Here is a 15764-nt window from a genome sequence, read left to right as displayed (position 1 = left end):
AACAACAACAACAGCCTTTCAAGTTTACTAACCATTTTGAATATATGCCATATATTTAGACATGTTTTGCATAGTAATTTAGATGTATCATTTCAGACATCAGGAAACAAAGTTTGTTTATATCTATTAATAAATGGAATTTTAAAAAAATTGTGATATTTGGCACCGCTAGATACCTTAACAGAAGAAGAATAAAATATGTATTATTTCAAGTGAATAAGCATTTTTAAAATCTTGTTCACGTAATAATTCTCAATGTATGCAATTTTTAATATGTGTTTGTTTATCTTTTATATTCCAGGATAAATTATTCAAGTTTTTATTTTTCTTGGAATAGTGGAACAATAAGCATCAAGTACATGAGCATAAAGGGCATTATAAATAACTGGCAAAAGTGTAATAAAATTATGTGAGAAAAACATCATTTCTATATTTTTTTCCGTTCTGCTTTGCTGTAGTTGGTTGGCATGTTAAGGGATTTGAGGATTACCTGAGCAAAAGTGAAATTTTAAAAAGAAAGGAAAAATAGAAAGAAACCTGAATTTTCTCAAATCTTGAAAAATGACTTATTCTTAAAAGCCAAGATCTCACGTGTAAAAATAAATGCGTGCAAGTTTCTATGAATACTTTCAGACATCAGGAAGCATTTGTGGAGAGGGATCTCTTAATTTTTCTCCTATCTTCTGTTCTTCTGGTAAATTTCCGAATTTTCTGGTTTCTAACACATTGACCACCCAACATGAGAGAACTCGTATTAGCACTCTTCTTCAGGACGCCCAATACAAGTTATCTCATAGTTTCTTGACTTTCCACTTTTGTGTTGCTGCAAGTCACTTACTCGCTCAGTGCTTGTTTTAGCTGTACCGAGGCGACAAGTCGAAGCATATCTGTAAAAATCAACTCATAGTGGGCTTCTGTGAAGAGCTTTGTGTAACAAAAGCCAACTACGAGATAATTCGTAGGACCCTTTTTTCTATAAAAAAAAATCTTGTTAACTTTTTAATGATTGTTACGAATCATAATTAGTATTTTGAAAAATATAATATGATCAAATCGATTTGGCTTCTCGGACCAGAATCTGAAAAGTGCCATGGCAATCAACATGTTAATTTATCTGAATATAGATCATATATTTCAGACTTTGTACTGAAAGAACTGTTGAAGAATTTTTCAATAAAAAAATTATGAAATAAATTTTGATAAAAAATTCTTTAAAAAAAGGAAAAAGGGGCAGGCAATGATATTGCCATTTCTAAATGACACATAAACTGCAGAAATTCAGTTTTTCCTCCAATTTATTTTTCAGCATAATTTTTCTGGTTAAGTTTTATTTTGATCCAGACTTTTTCAATATACTGCTGGCCATTAAAATTGCTATACTAAGATGAAAAGCAAATTTTAGAGCCTTATTGTACATTTGCAGTATAATAGGAGGAAGATATGATTAAATTTGAAAGTGGTTTAGAGTACACAGCATGCAGAATTCAGTACACAGAGCTACCATCTCTGGCAGTAACAACAACTATAATCAGCTAGACATTGAGTCAAATGAACATAGATGACAGATATGTGTACTTCATCCCATGTGGCTTTAACATACCAGAGAAGCTGCCCAACCAGGATAGTGGTTAGTGATGCTGACTGCCGTACCGAAGGCCCGCATTCAAATCCCGGAAAAGGCATGAATGTTTTTAAATACCTTCTCCGGGATGTCACTAAATGTCTGTGCAGCTTGGGAGCACTCTAAATATGCGGTGAGCCAAGAGGTTGGTGATATGAGGGGCAGACCCTTGGAACTGTCACCACCGAGGTGCTCTGCATCAAAATTGGGGGTGCAAGGAAGCAAATTCATACTGTCATATAAATGGCGCTCAAGGCTTTTGTCAATGACAGATGCCGTCTTGCACTCCTTGCCACGATGAAATCCGTGGGCTTGTTCTAATATTACTGTCAGCCATGTGAGATAAGTCACAGCCACTGGCCGTAACATGTCAGAAATGTAATGACCAATTTATGCACAATGTAGCTGGCATTACTCATACCTGCTTTGTGCACGTTGGCTAGAATGCTGATGATTTGCATATCCCAGCATGCAATACCTTTTATGCAAATCTGATATTTGTTTCATGGTGTAGCAGTTTTTTTTTTTTTTTTTTTTTTTTTTTTTTTTTTTTTTATGTCCAGTAGTATATTTATACAGATTAGTATGTTATGTATAGTGTATTATGTTAGTAGTATATTTGTAGAACATTTTGGAAGGCTTAACTGATTTAATAGGTAAATATTTATATTTAATTTTATAAGTAATCTGCGATAGGTTAGCAATTTTTAAAATCTTGTTTAAAAGGTACATTGCAAAGTCTATTTTTTGCATTTTGCACCATTTAATGATTAAACTTATTTTCATCATGTTTAAAATGACTTTGATAAATAAAATTTTTTTTCTCCTTTTGGGGTTTTCATTTTTAAAAAATATTAAGAAAATTATAGAACTGAATGTAGTTAGCCAAACTATAAATATTAGAATAAAAAAATTATTTATTTTATGCTGAAATTATTTATAATTAAATTAAAATCCCAAATTAAACCTGATTTGTATATTGAGTCAAGTCACATCACCATACAACATGGAAACCTACCATTTTTCACATTTTGAGCTTGGTAGCTATAGCAGAAACACTTTTAAGATAGTGTTATTTATTTTTATCAAAACTTATCTCAATTTATTATACTCTATGTTGAGTATTATTTTTATAGTATTGATTATTGGGTATTATTTTGATATTCTATGTTTAGCTGATAATCCTTCATATGTAATTTGCTTTCATTAATAACCTAATTAAATTGATATATTAAACATTTTCACTTATTTTAATATTTTTAGGATAATTTAGAATATGAAGTAACAGATGAAGATGTAATTCAATTTCATAATAAGTATCTAGAACATTTTAGAGAGGTGGATGAGAATTCTTTTGATAAGAATGTTTTGCAGCTGAAAAACTTTTTGAAACAAAATAACTGTATTGATTTGTGGTTTATGAATGATGGACTTTCTAAATTTAAGGCAGCAAATAAGGATTTCACAGATCATCTTACAAAATTTAAGTTTTTAATTTTAGGTACTCCTCAAGCAGATATATTTGTAAGTATGAACAAATTAGTGAAGTTTTTTTATGTATTAATTACAGTACTTTAATGAACCATTCTCATTAATTAATCATTTTTCTTAATTTGACATATTCCAAAAGTATTTTTAATGTGTTCGTTAGATTTATTTGCTACAAGTGAAATAATATAGGCACAGCCTAAAAAACTGTGGTTATTCAGGCTTCCATACCACATTAATGATATATAAACCTGAACTTTAAAATGCCACATATTTTTATGATATGCTTTAAAATTTTTATATTAAAAATATTTTTAGCTTATTCTCCATTTTACTGCATTATCATGCAAGAGCATTTATTATCCATGCGGCCTAGCATCTGTTGCTGATCTACAAGACATGAAATTATTATCTGTGAAATCTGGGTTATTTCTCATAAGTATCACCATTTAATATTGCATAAGATCTTAAATTAGTCCTTCAAATTAAAATAATGAATTGCTTAAAATTAAAATAATTAAATAATGAACTCAACGATTTAAAAACAAATATAATCTAAACTTTATTATTCAACAATGTATAATTTAACTATGTAATTTATAATAATATATAATTTTGTAATATAATATAAAACTGTATGTAATTTAAAATATAATTTCAAACATTATATTATTTATACTTATAATATTATTCTTCTTGATAATTTATCCATTTTTTCTCCCTAATGATATTTGTAATTGATGTAATTTATTATATATCTGATTCATGAGATTTATAATATATCAAGTAATTTTTAATAAAAAATTGCACCATTACTGTAATTTATGAAAGATGTTTTAAATGCTGTCTATTATGCACTTTGGTATGAAGTAAGTGTGATGTGTAACATGTTTATTTCAGATTATAATCTTATTTTCATTTATTTTGATTAATATTAGTTTCAATCCTAGTTACTGTTTTAATTAGCTGTAATTTAATATACACTCTGGAAAGCCCCAAAAAAAGTACAAATGTGAACTTATATGGAATATCTATTATAACACTGCTTTTGCATGTCACTTGTTACTCCACTATACTTATGAAAAAGGACAGACATCTGTGTTAGCTTCAAGAGCTATTTCTTGCCTGATTAATGCAAAAATATTCACAGTTTTAATGATTTTTAGTACAGTCTAATAAATGGAGCTCATGAAATTAGTCATAGTACTGCAGATGTAATATCAAAATTTGGATTTTCACATATATTTCATGACAGCAAAAATTTTAGCTAGGCTTTGAGCTTATAACTATGATATAACTGTAAAAAAGACTCTGAATGATCTGAACATTAGCTGGCAAAGATCATTTCACTTGATAAAGGTTCAAAATTACCTTAAGCGATATTAGAATTCAGTGTTGGAACCTCATCAAACATCAGTAAGAGAATTGCAGAATGTACCTTTCGTTATACAGGCTTTAAAAACCAATACTCAACTGTAGTACCCTTGATAATGCACACCACAGAGCTATATATTACAGCTTACCTAGCTCAGCAATTTTGACATCAGACATTTGATGACTGGTAACAAATAGTCAATTTCAACCAGTCACATTTCTAACTGTTCAAAGGTGATAAAAAAAGATTTTGGTGTAGAAAACTTCATGAAACCTTGGACTCCAGTTTCAGCAGAAAACTGTGCCAACCTGATTGATACAGTGATTAGAGCTCATGGTTGTTGTATCATTGGGCTTCCATTAGAATGCCAAAGAAAGTGTGATGTTTATGTACAGTGTCTGTGCAGCATGTGTGCATAAAATACATGGTGAACTTCTTGAGTAGTTTGGTAGTAGGGGAAGCGATATCCTCGGCCCATCCCTCGTGGTACTTTCCATCAAAATTGGGATGGAGCTGGGCATACCCATACTGCCACCTCTATGGTGCTCAAGGCACATGACAATGACAGTCAAACTTGCACTCTTTGCCATGATAAGATTCGTAGACTTGGTCTGCTCAAGTCACAAACTAAGAGTATCCATGTTTCTGCATTTCTGTGCTCCTATGTAACTTCTAATATATTTTAGGTTAATGTACATGCATATATGGCACTTCAGTGTATAACAGCAATTAAGTCAAAGAGCGTTTCTTCTTAACACGTGTTTCTCAATTTCCTGTACACATCGCGGAGAGGGAAATTCTGGCCGCCAGGTTCCGTTGCCAAATCCCTTGGCAAATTTTTCCTCCGCATTCTAACGGCGTATAGAATTTTACTTGTATGGAACTTTTCTTCTTTACATAAACGTTCTTTGGTTAGAATAATAATGAGATTTGGCGACATCATGATGCGCAGTAAACGGGTCATTTTGGTCTTGGCGACAATTTTCAAAATCGTGCCAAAACCTTACCGTATACTAGAATTTTACCGCAAAATCTTTTTAAACCTTTTTTTTTTTTTTTTTTTTTTTTTTTTTTTTAATAAATACCTTGCCATTTTGCAGTAAAATAAAAAAATAGTAATCAGTCATCTAGGCTAACCATGTAATATAACTATATTCGCTAAAATATCGTTGATTATTCTAATTCAATTTTTAAGTAATTATTTTTATGTTATTCATATAATTTAATGTTGCTTCTTCCCTCTAAATTTATTTATTATTAGTAAATAATATTTCCAAATTTCAGGAAATTTTCTCTGGCATAATCCAGAAATTAATTATAGCAGTATGATGACATACCATCACGAAATTTAATGCACATATTTTTTCCTTATCTATGCTGCGAAATAAATATAAAATACCTCAATTTATTAAAATAGATTTCTTTCTTCCGTTTAGCTGCAGAATGTCTGCCAAAAAAAGCCTTATTTTATTCCAGATTGGGAAGATTCTAATCTCAATCTTCAGTGGAGAAAACAACAACTATTATAATTATATTTGTGTTTTCAATTGTTAAGGTGCCTTTTAAGAACATACCTCACGCAAATTAAATTTACCTAAAATCTAACCTAACTATTTAGCATTGTGTTGTGATTTATAAGGACCGGATTAGCCTCGTGTTGAACTGGTGATGATCATGAGTAATAATTAAATAAAACATACATTTGTTATCCAATGAATATATCTTAAATTTTATTAAGTGGAAAACTAAACAAAATTATCAAACCAAGTATACCAAGAATAATTAAGAATAAATGTCCTCTGGGATTTATTGAATAATTAAGTGAATTTGCTACACAATACAAGTAATACCATAATTAATTTACCTCTTAGCACAGCCAACGTACATTACACGGATAGACTGGAATTTTCTTGAAACACACCTGGAAAACCTGGAAAAGTCAGGGAATTTCATTCTCCTGTTTGAGTGGCAACCCTGGTTCTATATCTCCCATTCTAATGGGCCGATTGACAAAATTCAAATTGCGTTTTTCATGTCTTGAAAGCACGACTTAGGATGTATATTAGATTTATATATAGCACTATTCTAACATAGGTATTTTGACACAAAATCTGGCTTTTTCTGAAATAACATACCAATTTGTTTACATATTTCGATTCTACGACTCAAATTATGCCCAAATATGAAATTTTGTATAATTTGGTGCAAAATTTACAGAGAAATTCACAAATTTATGTTGCCACTTTTTTTTTCAGTTTGCGCCAAGAATAGTTCACTTGGTTCAAGTCACAATCGTTCCTTTTTTCAAATAATGTTCTTTATATTAAATTTTGAATTATAATTGTTATTATTTTAAGTAATTTTTTCTTTTTCGAATTTCATTTTAATTGTTTAAGTTGCATGGTTTCTTTTGAATAACTGTTTTAAAAATTTGTATTTACCCATTTGAACTGTGTAGTTTAAATATAAGGTGCATCGTTTACTTTTTTTCAAGTAGTTTTCTTTATAACTTTTGTCACAGTTATTACTTTAGGTAATTTTTTAATTTTTAGACTTTTATTTTAATTGTTTGTGTTGCATTATCTCTTCAAATTTTCTATTTATTCATTCAAGCCGAGCATTTTAAATATATTTATTAATATAAATTTTCAGGATTTTATTTATTTGAATTGAGAAAATTTTGTGTCTCAGACTATGATGCATCTGAAAACTGAATATATTAAAAGACAAAATACAGTAAAGCACAGTTAACACACCTTTCAATGTTCTATTCAGAAAAGATATATAAATGAGAAAGATGTATAACCGACATTTTAACTTAGGATAACATGCTTAACTTAGGATTTTAAAGCATGACATGAAAGGAAAGACTGGTTTCATCAAGAGGGAAAACGTCTTTAGATGACATTCACATACATCACAGGATAAATTCCTGAGTATTCAAATAATTTGACTAAGAAGTCATAGGATTATCCGTTTATGATGTTCTGTAATGTAATTTAAATTTATACAAACATATAGTCAAAAACCAGTCGCTCTTCACTTTAATCTGCTGTAACATCAGAACACCCGTGTTGGATGCAAGAAAAGACAGGTTATCTTTTAAAATATTTATTTTAAAAACTTAATTAGAAATTCTTGATTAAATAGTAAAATAACTGAATCATTACAGCCATAAATTAAACAAAAGCCACTGGCGCAGCAAGGAAGCCAAAAATGCATCCGCTTCCTCTCGTTTACAGCATCAAAAAAACTAGTTACACAAAGCTCTCTCTGCATTTTGTTAAGAAACCTGAAAAGAGAATAATTAGTCCCTTATTGCCGGAAACCATTTTGTCTCTGAACAAAACAGGAAGTTCTCATTAAGCACCTGGAAGTCCGAGGGGTGCATATGTCTAATCGTCACACTGCAATGACATCCTTTTTGTCTTTTCCGTTAGCACAAGCTCAATTGATGGTATTTACTGGTGTACATGTCCCAAGTGTTTTCTCTTTGAACACCCAAATTCCTTTGAACTATTCTGAAAGTGTATTCAAAAGCATCCAACTTTTCGAAACACCTTGGTATTTCTGATAGCCAAATTCCCCTTCAAATTTTTGCTTACTTTTCTCCCTAATTTTCTGCTTTCCTACTACATTTATTTTCAGTGCTCACCACAAGAAAATTAAGATTTTTCGATTGTTACACTTCCATAAATTTTGCATTCTTGTCATTATTTTTTTAATATCAGTTATATCAACTGCATTTCAGTTGAAGAAATTCATTTTCTAGGCAATTTTAACTATAAATAAAGTTTAAGGCAAAGTCCAAAGAATAAATATTTTAATTAAAAGATTTTTTATTAAATGACAAAGAAATAAAACAGTCCAGCAATGTTTATTCTGTACCACTGAGTGGCCCGATTATTATATCGGCTACAAACAATCTAAATCATATTAAAGATTATGTTTTTTATACAATCTATAACACGAGAGAAAATTAGCTACTTAAAACATTCTTTTGAAGAGAATTAATTGAAAAATTTATGCTTATATATATCATTTTTAAAACTGGGACATGACCCAAACTAATAACATTCTGTTTGCTTAAAAACATTGTGAAAACAAACATCAAACGAACTTTCTCAGTTTTAGACAATTCAATTTAAATGCAGTCAAAGCAAAGTAGCAGATGATAATACGGTAAAGGTAAAAATTTACGCTTACAAATATTTTTTTAAAAAAGAAAGAAATTTAGAAAAGAAGGTAAAAATTTGAATAATATCTATAATTTAAAAAAAATAGCTTTTCATATACTATTAATAAATATTTATTATGCATCATTGAGGGAAAAAATTTCATATAATTAATTCTCCCTAAAAATTTATTTAAAATTTAAGGTTAAAAATAGCTGTAGTAATTCACTGTAACAAAAATCCATAAACCACATTTGGCGTTATCTCTAAAAAAAATGATGCCAAATTTCAAAATGCAAAAATATGTAAATTCTTGTATGTCTTAGAAAATTTTGAATAAAAAAAACTTAAATTTTTTGCAGGTATGCTTAGAACTACACCTAATAATAAGATAATGCTAAAAATTTTAAAGGTTATAATTTAAAATTTGTTTCAAAAAATTTATGAAAATTATTTAAAAATAGAAATTTTTAAAATAAAACACAAAAAATGGGTGAATTTTATTTGGAATGAACCTAAATTTCGAAATGTGAAAGGAAAAAATCAGAAAAGTTTAATAAAAAAAAAAAGAGATATTAATAAGCATATGCCAAATTCAATTAGCATTGAGGAGCTAAAGTTTTGAGAGCTAATATTTTAAAAACTACTCGTACCGTTTTTACAAAACTTGGCATTCTGGCATAATTTGAGTCGTAGAATCAAAATATGTAAAAAAATTGGTATGTTATTTCAGAAAATGTCCTATTTTGTGTCAGAATACCTATGTTAGAATAGAATAGTGCTATAAATAAATCTAATATATATCCTAAGTCACGCTTTCGAGACATGAAAATCGCAATTTGAATTTTGTCAATCAAGTAGAACAAGAGATATAGAACTGCCCCCCCTTTTTTTTGTGTGTGCGCGCAGTGTGCTTTAATTGATTGATACTTATACATCAGCCGGCACTTATCAGTACATATCAAAGAGGAGAACAGAGTTTGTTTGGGATTGTATTAGGTGACAACTACAGTCAAAAGTCGTTAATTCGGACACCCATAATTCGGAATGATCTATAATCCGGACCTCAAAACTAAAAACTTTCTGCGCATGCGCCGCGTTGACACATGCGCATAGGCGTTTGCGCGTGCGCGTAAGACCTTTTACGACTGCGCATATGAGTGTGCGTAAGTGCAGAATACGTTTTCGCGTGCGCGTTTTATGTATGATGGACGTATAAGCTAAAATTATCTAATTATCTATTTCAGTTAATGTTGATAATTGCGTTGTTCCTTAATTTTCGAATTGGATCCGGCTTATTATTTTTTGCAGACTGTAAGAGCAATTTTATAAAAGTAAGCTTAAACTTTCGATTATATCAAATAGAATTTCCGATATATATTTGTTAATATGTAAAGGATCTAAAGCGAAAGTATGTTTTGAAATCCGAAATCTGTTTATCAATTTCACGCTGCTCGGCGGGGGGAACGCCGCGACGTAATGAATTGGAAGTTGATCTGTCAACACTATCCTTATCTTCAGCGCAGATGTTTTTATTTTATTTGGCTTATAATTTCTTTACCAAATGTAGTATTTCATCTCGATATGCTCCGTCTTTGATATGATTTAAAACAAGTTCCTCGTCATTATAATTCGCTTCCGATAGCGAAGAAAAGTGACAGAGGTTATTGAAAACGAAAAAATTTCGATTGACAAATTAGTCGGTGTTCTCGACACAGCAATTATAGGACTTGAACAGCGGAACTTTGTAACTGAACAAGAAATTATGTCTGTTTAATAGAATTAAAGAGAAAGTATTATCACATGAAACGAAGCAAAACTTAAACAACTTACATTGAAAGAAATGTTTAATAAAGTAAACAAATAAATATTAAGCTTTTTCTTTTTGCAAATTTTGATACCCTTTAGATCATAATTGTTCTTTATTTCATAAATTACGGTTTCATATTTTTAATTTTAGAATTTCTGCATGCCATCTTACGAGATTTAAACTGATGATCTATAATCCGGAAAAATCGATAATCCGGAATCGCCGAAGTCCCGACGAGTCCGGATTAACGACTTTTGACTGTAATGCATATACAACCCAGCACTTTTTTTTCTTGTTGTGTTCAGATCTGTTTTATGAAAACCATATTAGTAACTATCATCCTCTTTTTAAACTTTTCAATCTCAGAAAAAAATCATCTCTTTAATTTCTGTGGACCAAAATATTTTTGATGTGATTATTGAAACATCTCTGGATATCAGTCTTCATGAAAATACAGTTTCTGATTCTCCAGTGAGAAGTTCATCACCTGGAATTAACATCATCACAGAAGATCTTCCTATTGAAGATATTCCAGTATTTGCCATTGATAAAGAACTGGGATCTGCTTCTGAAGTAATTTTTTTATGATTTTTAATGAAATTATTTTGTTAATATTGAAGATATGAGAAATTAGATTATATTTCTTTATTTTAATATAAGGTAGAACTTTGAAAAGTCAAATTTACTCTTTCCCACAGGTGAAATTTGTTAAAAACTAATTCTTGCCTAACACCTCAAATTTTCATTAAATAAAAATGTTTGACAAATCAATGTTCCCCCCCCCCCAAGATGCTGAAATTTTGTCTTCACATTTCTTTATTAATCATTTAAGTGAAATGTCACTCACTAAATCACTTTGTAGAATCCTTAAATGTGAAGAAATGTGTGCTTTTCTTCTTGTTTTCTAGTTCATCTGATTATCCTCATAAGTAATTACAATCTTGTGAGTATTTAAAAATGTACTTGTTTGAACTAAGTATTTTTATTTGGAATAAATCAAAACTGAGGTGTTTTGCATTTTATATTTCTTTATTGCATTTTAAAGCATTTAGTATAATTTTCTTAGGAAACCAAAAGTCTTTAAAATATTTTTTGTTAGACTATTTACATGAATAGTTTCATGCAATATACGCACTGTTGAAGGGAAAAAAAATTATCAAATGCAAAGAAAACATTTTGTTAACTTTCATTATTACTGTTCGGTATGCATCAAATTCTCCATCAAAATTATATCATTTCATATCACTTTATGAAGCATTTTTCTTATGTGCATGTATAAACTTTGTGTGTATCTTGCTCATTTGTATAATTGAATTTTGCAATTTTAATTGTTTTAACAGTTTTTGTGTTTCAAAATAATTTCTGCCATTTAATATATGCATTGATATCTGGTTTGTTTTGTTAAATATAGTCATGAGTATATTTTCAATCCAAGGTTATTTTTAGGTATAATTTGAAGAGAGTCTCGATAATTTAAATTTTCGATTGCTTGAGTTTTTCGCCTTCTTCCTTCAATTTCAATGAATTGAGATTTGTTTTTAGCTTTTTCTTTAGCTCATGTTCTTTGTTTCATTCTCCAAACTAAGAAGTTCCACGTTTTATCACTTTTATGCTGAAATAATTTATTAGCTTTCTTTACAACAAACAATTCCATTCTAAATAGCATGGTGGTTATCGCAGTTAAACAAACACCTATACCATCGGGTCCAGGTTTAAATCCTCGATAAGATGTGGACATTCTTTGTGGTAAGAGAAGTTCATGACCTTTGTATTCCTTCCCTATTTTAAACTGGGATGGAGTTGGTAATTTATATGTAGCTTGTCTAAATTAAACAATCCAACCTTATCCAAATTTTTAAGTAAGTGATGTTTGTGATTTTGTATTTTTACTTAATACGTAGCGTATTCGGAAACTAAGTACTGTTTCATTCTAGTGCCGTTGCAGCGCTGTGGTAGGCTTCCCGCGCATGCGCACTAGTCTTTCTTGTTCACTGACTTTCAATTGTCGCCATTTTGGTTGCTCTATGCTGTGTTTTCAGTTTGCTGTGCACATTCAAAATGTTTAAGACAATTAGTTCTCCCGCCGACTGTGAGATTCGTGCAGTGATTAAATTTTTGAACGCGAGGAATATTAAACCGGCCGATATTTATCGTCAAGTGACAGAAGTTTACGGTGAATACGTGATAAGTGATGGAATGGTGAGAAAGTGGGTAAGAATGTTTAATGCAGGTCGAACAAATGTCCACTCCGAGGCTCGGAGTGGTCGGCCTTCTGTTGTCACCGATGATTTGGTAAGGAAAGTGATGAAGCAATTCATGAGAACAGACGCTTCACAATGACAACTCTTTCAGAGGCATTTCCACAAATTTCACGTACTGTTTTGTTCGAAATTGTGTCTGACCACTTGAATTATCGCAAACTGTGTTCCCGATGGGTTCCAAAAATGTTCACTGATGTTCACAAAACAAAGCAACTTGGTAGTGCCCTGACATTTCTCACGTGGTACAGTGATGAGGGAGAAAACTTTTTAAACCAAATTGTGACAGGTGATGAAACTTGGGTGTGTCATTTCACACCAGAATCGAAACAACAATCAATGGAGTGGAGACACACTCATTCTCCGAAAAAACAAAAGTTCAAAGTGACAATGTCATCACAAAAAATCATGTGCACTGTCTTCTGGGATAGGAAAGGCGTTTTGCTTACTGAATTTCTTCCCAGAGGTGAAACCATTAATGCGGCACGATATTGTGAGACTTTAACAAAACTAAGGCGTGCCATTCAAAACAAACGAAAAGAAATGCTCAGTAAAGGAATTATGTTGCTCCATGACAATGCTCGGCCCCATATTGCTGGTGTCACTCAATCGTTAATTCGACAGTTTCATTGGGAGCAGTTCGATCACCCGCCGTACAGCCCGGACTTGACGCCGTCCAACTATCACTTGTTCCTGCACATGAAGCGCGAGCTTGGTGGCAAGTGCTTTGGATCTGACTATGGCACGAAAAATGCTGTGGAGTCGTGGTTATCGAAACTGGCAGGAAGTTTCTTTGATGATGGTATACAAAAACTGGTCACCCGCTATGACAAGTGTTTGATCATTGGCGGAAACTATGTTGAAAAATAGTTTAAGACATGTATTTTCATGTAAAAATAAAATCGGATTCGAAAAAAATTGTTTTACTATTTTTTTTTTTTTTTTTTTTTTTTCCCTCAAAATGGTACTTAGTTTCCGAATACGTCTCGTAGTTTAACTTGTTATTTCACAAATGTAACTGCAGTTTTTATTTATACACAAAATACTGTTAATTGCTAGAATTGAATCAAGGACAAGTACCAACCTTTATAGATGGGTATTTTGATAAGTGATGCTAAAGACTAATTAGGTATTTAATTATCATAGTACATAAAATAATTGCACTCTTCTAATATAAACAAACTGTGCAGGTTATTATTTGTATGTACACTCTTTTAGGAAGAAAAAAAAAAAAAGCATCAAGAAGGACTTTTGCGATTGTGAATAACTTCGGTATACAAAAACATCTTGATCGAGCAAGCAAATGATCAAAGTTTCAAGGCAGATGAACAGGAATTGCGATCATAGCACACATTTCTAGTGCTCAATTCGCAAAGTATAAAACCAGTAACAGAGGCAGAAAATTTATCTTTTTTTGTTTCTGCAATTAAAATTCCATAAAGAAACAACTAAGGATGCCATTACGACGATATCGAAGACCTTATAGACAATTAAATGACTTCAAATGTGGTCACATTGTAGGTTTGCATGAAGCTGGATGGTCATAGCGGCAGCATACAGACACTGCTGTGCAAAGATGCTGGCAGCAACGGTTGCTACAAGGAAATTGCCCACAAAATGAAGCCTCTGGAAGACCAAGGATGACAAATGCAAGGAAAGATCAGATGTTTGTTCACCAGGCCCGAACCGCCTCAACAGTATCATTGTCAACTATTCAACGCACTACAGCCATGTCTATACCTCCCGTGGTACTGTGCGCCATCTCATGGTGCTTGTCTGAGGCAGGGTTACGCTAACAGAGGCCTTTAAGACGTTTGCCTTTAAACCCCACAACATCGGTGGAGTCGTCCGGAGTGGTGTCGCTGCCGCTCATCATGGCAACCATCAGATTGCCCTCATATAGTGTTCAGCAATGAATCCCGCTTCATTCTTAAAGCAGATGACCGCCGTGTTTGCGTCTGGAGAGGACGGGGCCAGTGGTCCCAGTGGACAGGGCCAGTGGTCAATCTTTGTTTTACATAGGCATAAGCCATAACCCCTGGTGTGATAGTGTGGGGCACTATTTCTTATGACAGCAAGTCATCCTCCATACCTTTTTTAACAGCTCAACAATATGTTGATACCATCCTGCGGCCAGTTGCATTATCCTTCATGGCACGTCAACCTGGGGCCAATTTCTAACAAGATAATGCCAGGCCACATACCGCTCGCATATCTCAGGACTGTCTCCGTGTGGTTGATACTCATCCTTGGCCAGCAAGGTCATCAGACCTTTCACCAATCAAGCATGTCTGGGACATAGTAGGCCGCCAGATTCGGGCACCACAAAATATCGCAGATCTGGAGTGATAACTGATGAATGCCTGAGAAAATGTGTCACAGGATGACATTAGAACCTCTACCACTCCTTGCCTCGACGAATTTAATCATGCATTGCTGCCAGTGGCGGTTCGACCAACAACTACTAGTTTGAACACTCACTGGTTGATTGTGAGTCATGAACAGGTACTATGACCTTGATTTTTCAATCATTTTATTATCTGTGTATGAGCCATACACATATTCAATTTCATCAAAAACAACCATTTCCTTCATGGTACTTCGAATTTTTTTGCAAAAGATTGTATAAATGCATAACTATCGTTAACAGCTGCATCTAGCTGAGCTCTTTCAGTTTAGGCCTGCATTAACTATACTCATATCCTGAAAACAAGTAACAATGTATCACTAACTTTTCTTTGCCTTTCTGTATCTTTAAATACAGATTATACTATTATTTTAAGGAAATTCTGCAGAAAGAATAATAAGCTAAGATTTTCTTACTTGGAATTATTGCAAGGCAAAATAATTACTTGCTTATATTTTTATTTCTTAAAAGTTATTCTAAAATGTAAGGATAGTCTTATTTTTGAGTAACTATGGTATCTTTTCTCAAATGATAACAGGTTTTATATTTTAATTGTGGACTTAATATCTGTAATTATCCTAATTGCTACATTTGTATTTTTTTAGTGAGTCAAATCATATCTTATCATAT

The 15764-nt window shown here is 31.9% G+C and overlaps 1 protein-coding gene across 3 annotated transcripts in view; it reads left to right on the top strand.

The window, feature by feature from the left end:
- Positions 1 to 15764, top strand: part of LOC118184708 (uncharacterized) — a 76851-nt gene that overhangs the window by 9630 nt on the left and 51457 nt on the right. For 2 of the 3 annotated variants that reach the window (XM_035354421.2, XM_035354422.2), the window contains exons 4-5: positions 2885 to 3145; positions 10836 to 11042. In XM_035354421.2, the coding sequence (XP_035210312.1) occupies positions 2885 to 3145; positions 10836 to 11042 (468 nt within the window). The remainder of the gene's footprint in view (positions 1 to 2884; positions 3146 to 10835; positions 11043 to 15764) is intronic. The other variant, XM_085813953.1, reaches the window with a different exon arrangement.

This window comes from Stegodyphus dumicola, chromosome 3 (assembly GCF_044657685.1).
Source record: "Stegodyphus dumicola isolate Sdum_Otavi_A_Nest chromosome 3, ASM4465768v1".
Lineage (NCBI taxonomy): Eukaryota > Metazoa > Arthropoda > Arachnida > Araneae > Eresidae > Stegodyphus > Stegodyphus dumicola.
The sequence above is the reverse complement of the archived record's forward strand: the minus strand, read 5'-3'. Positions and strand labels throughout refer to the sequence as shown.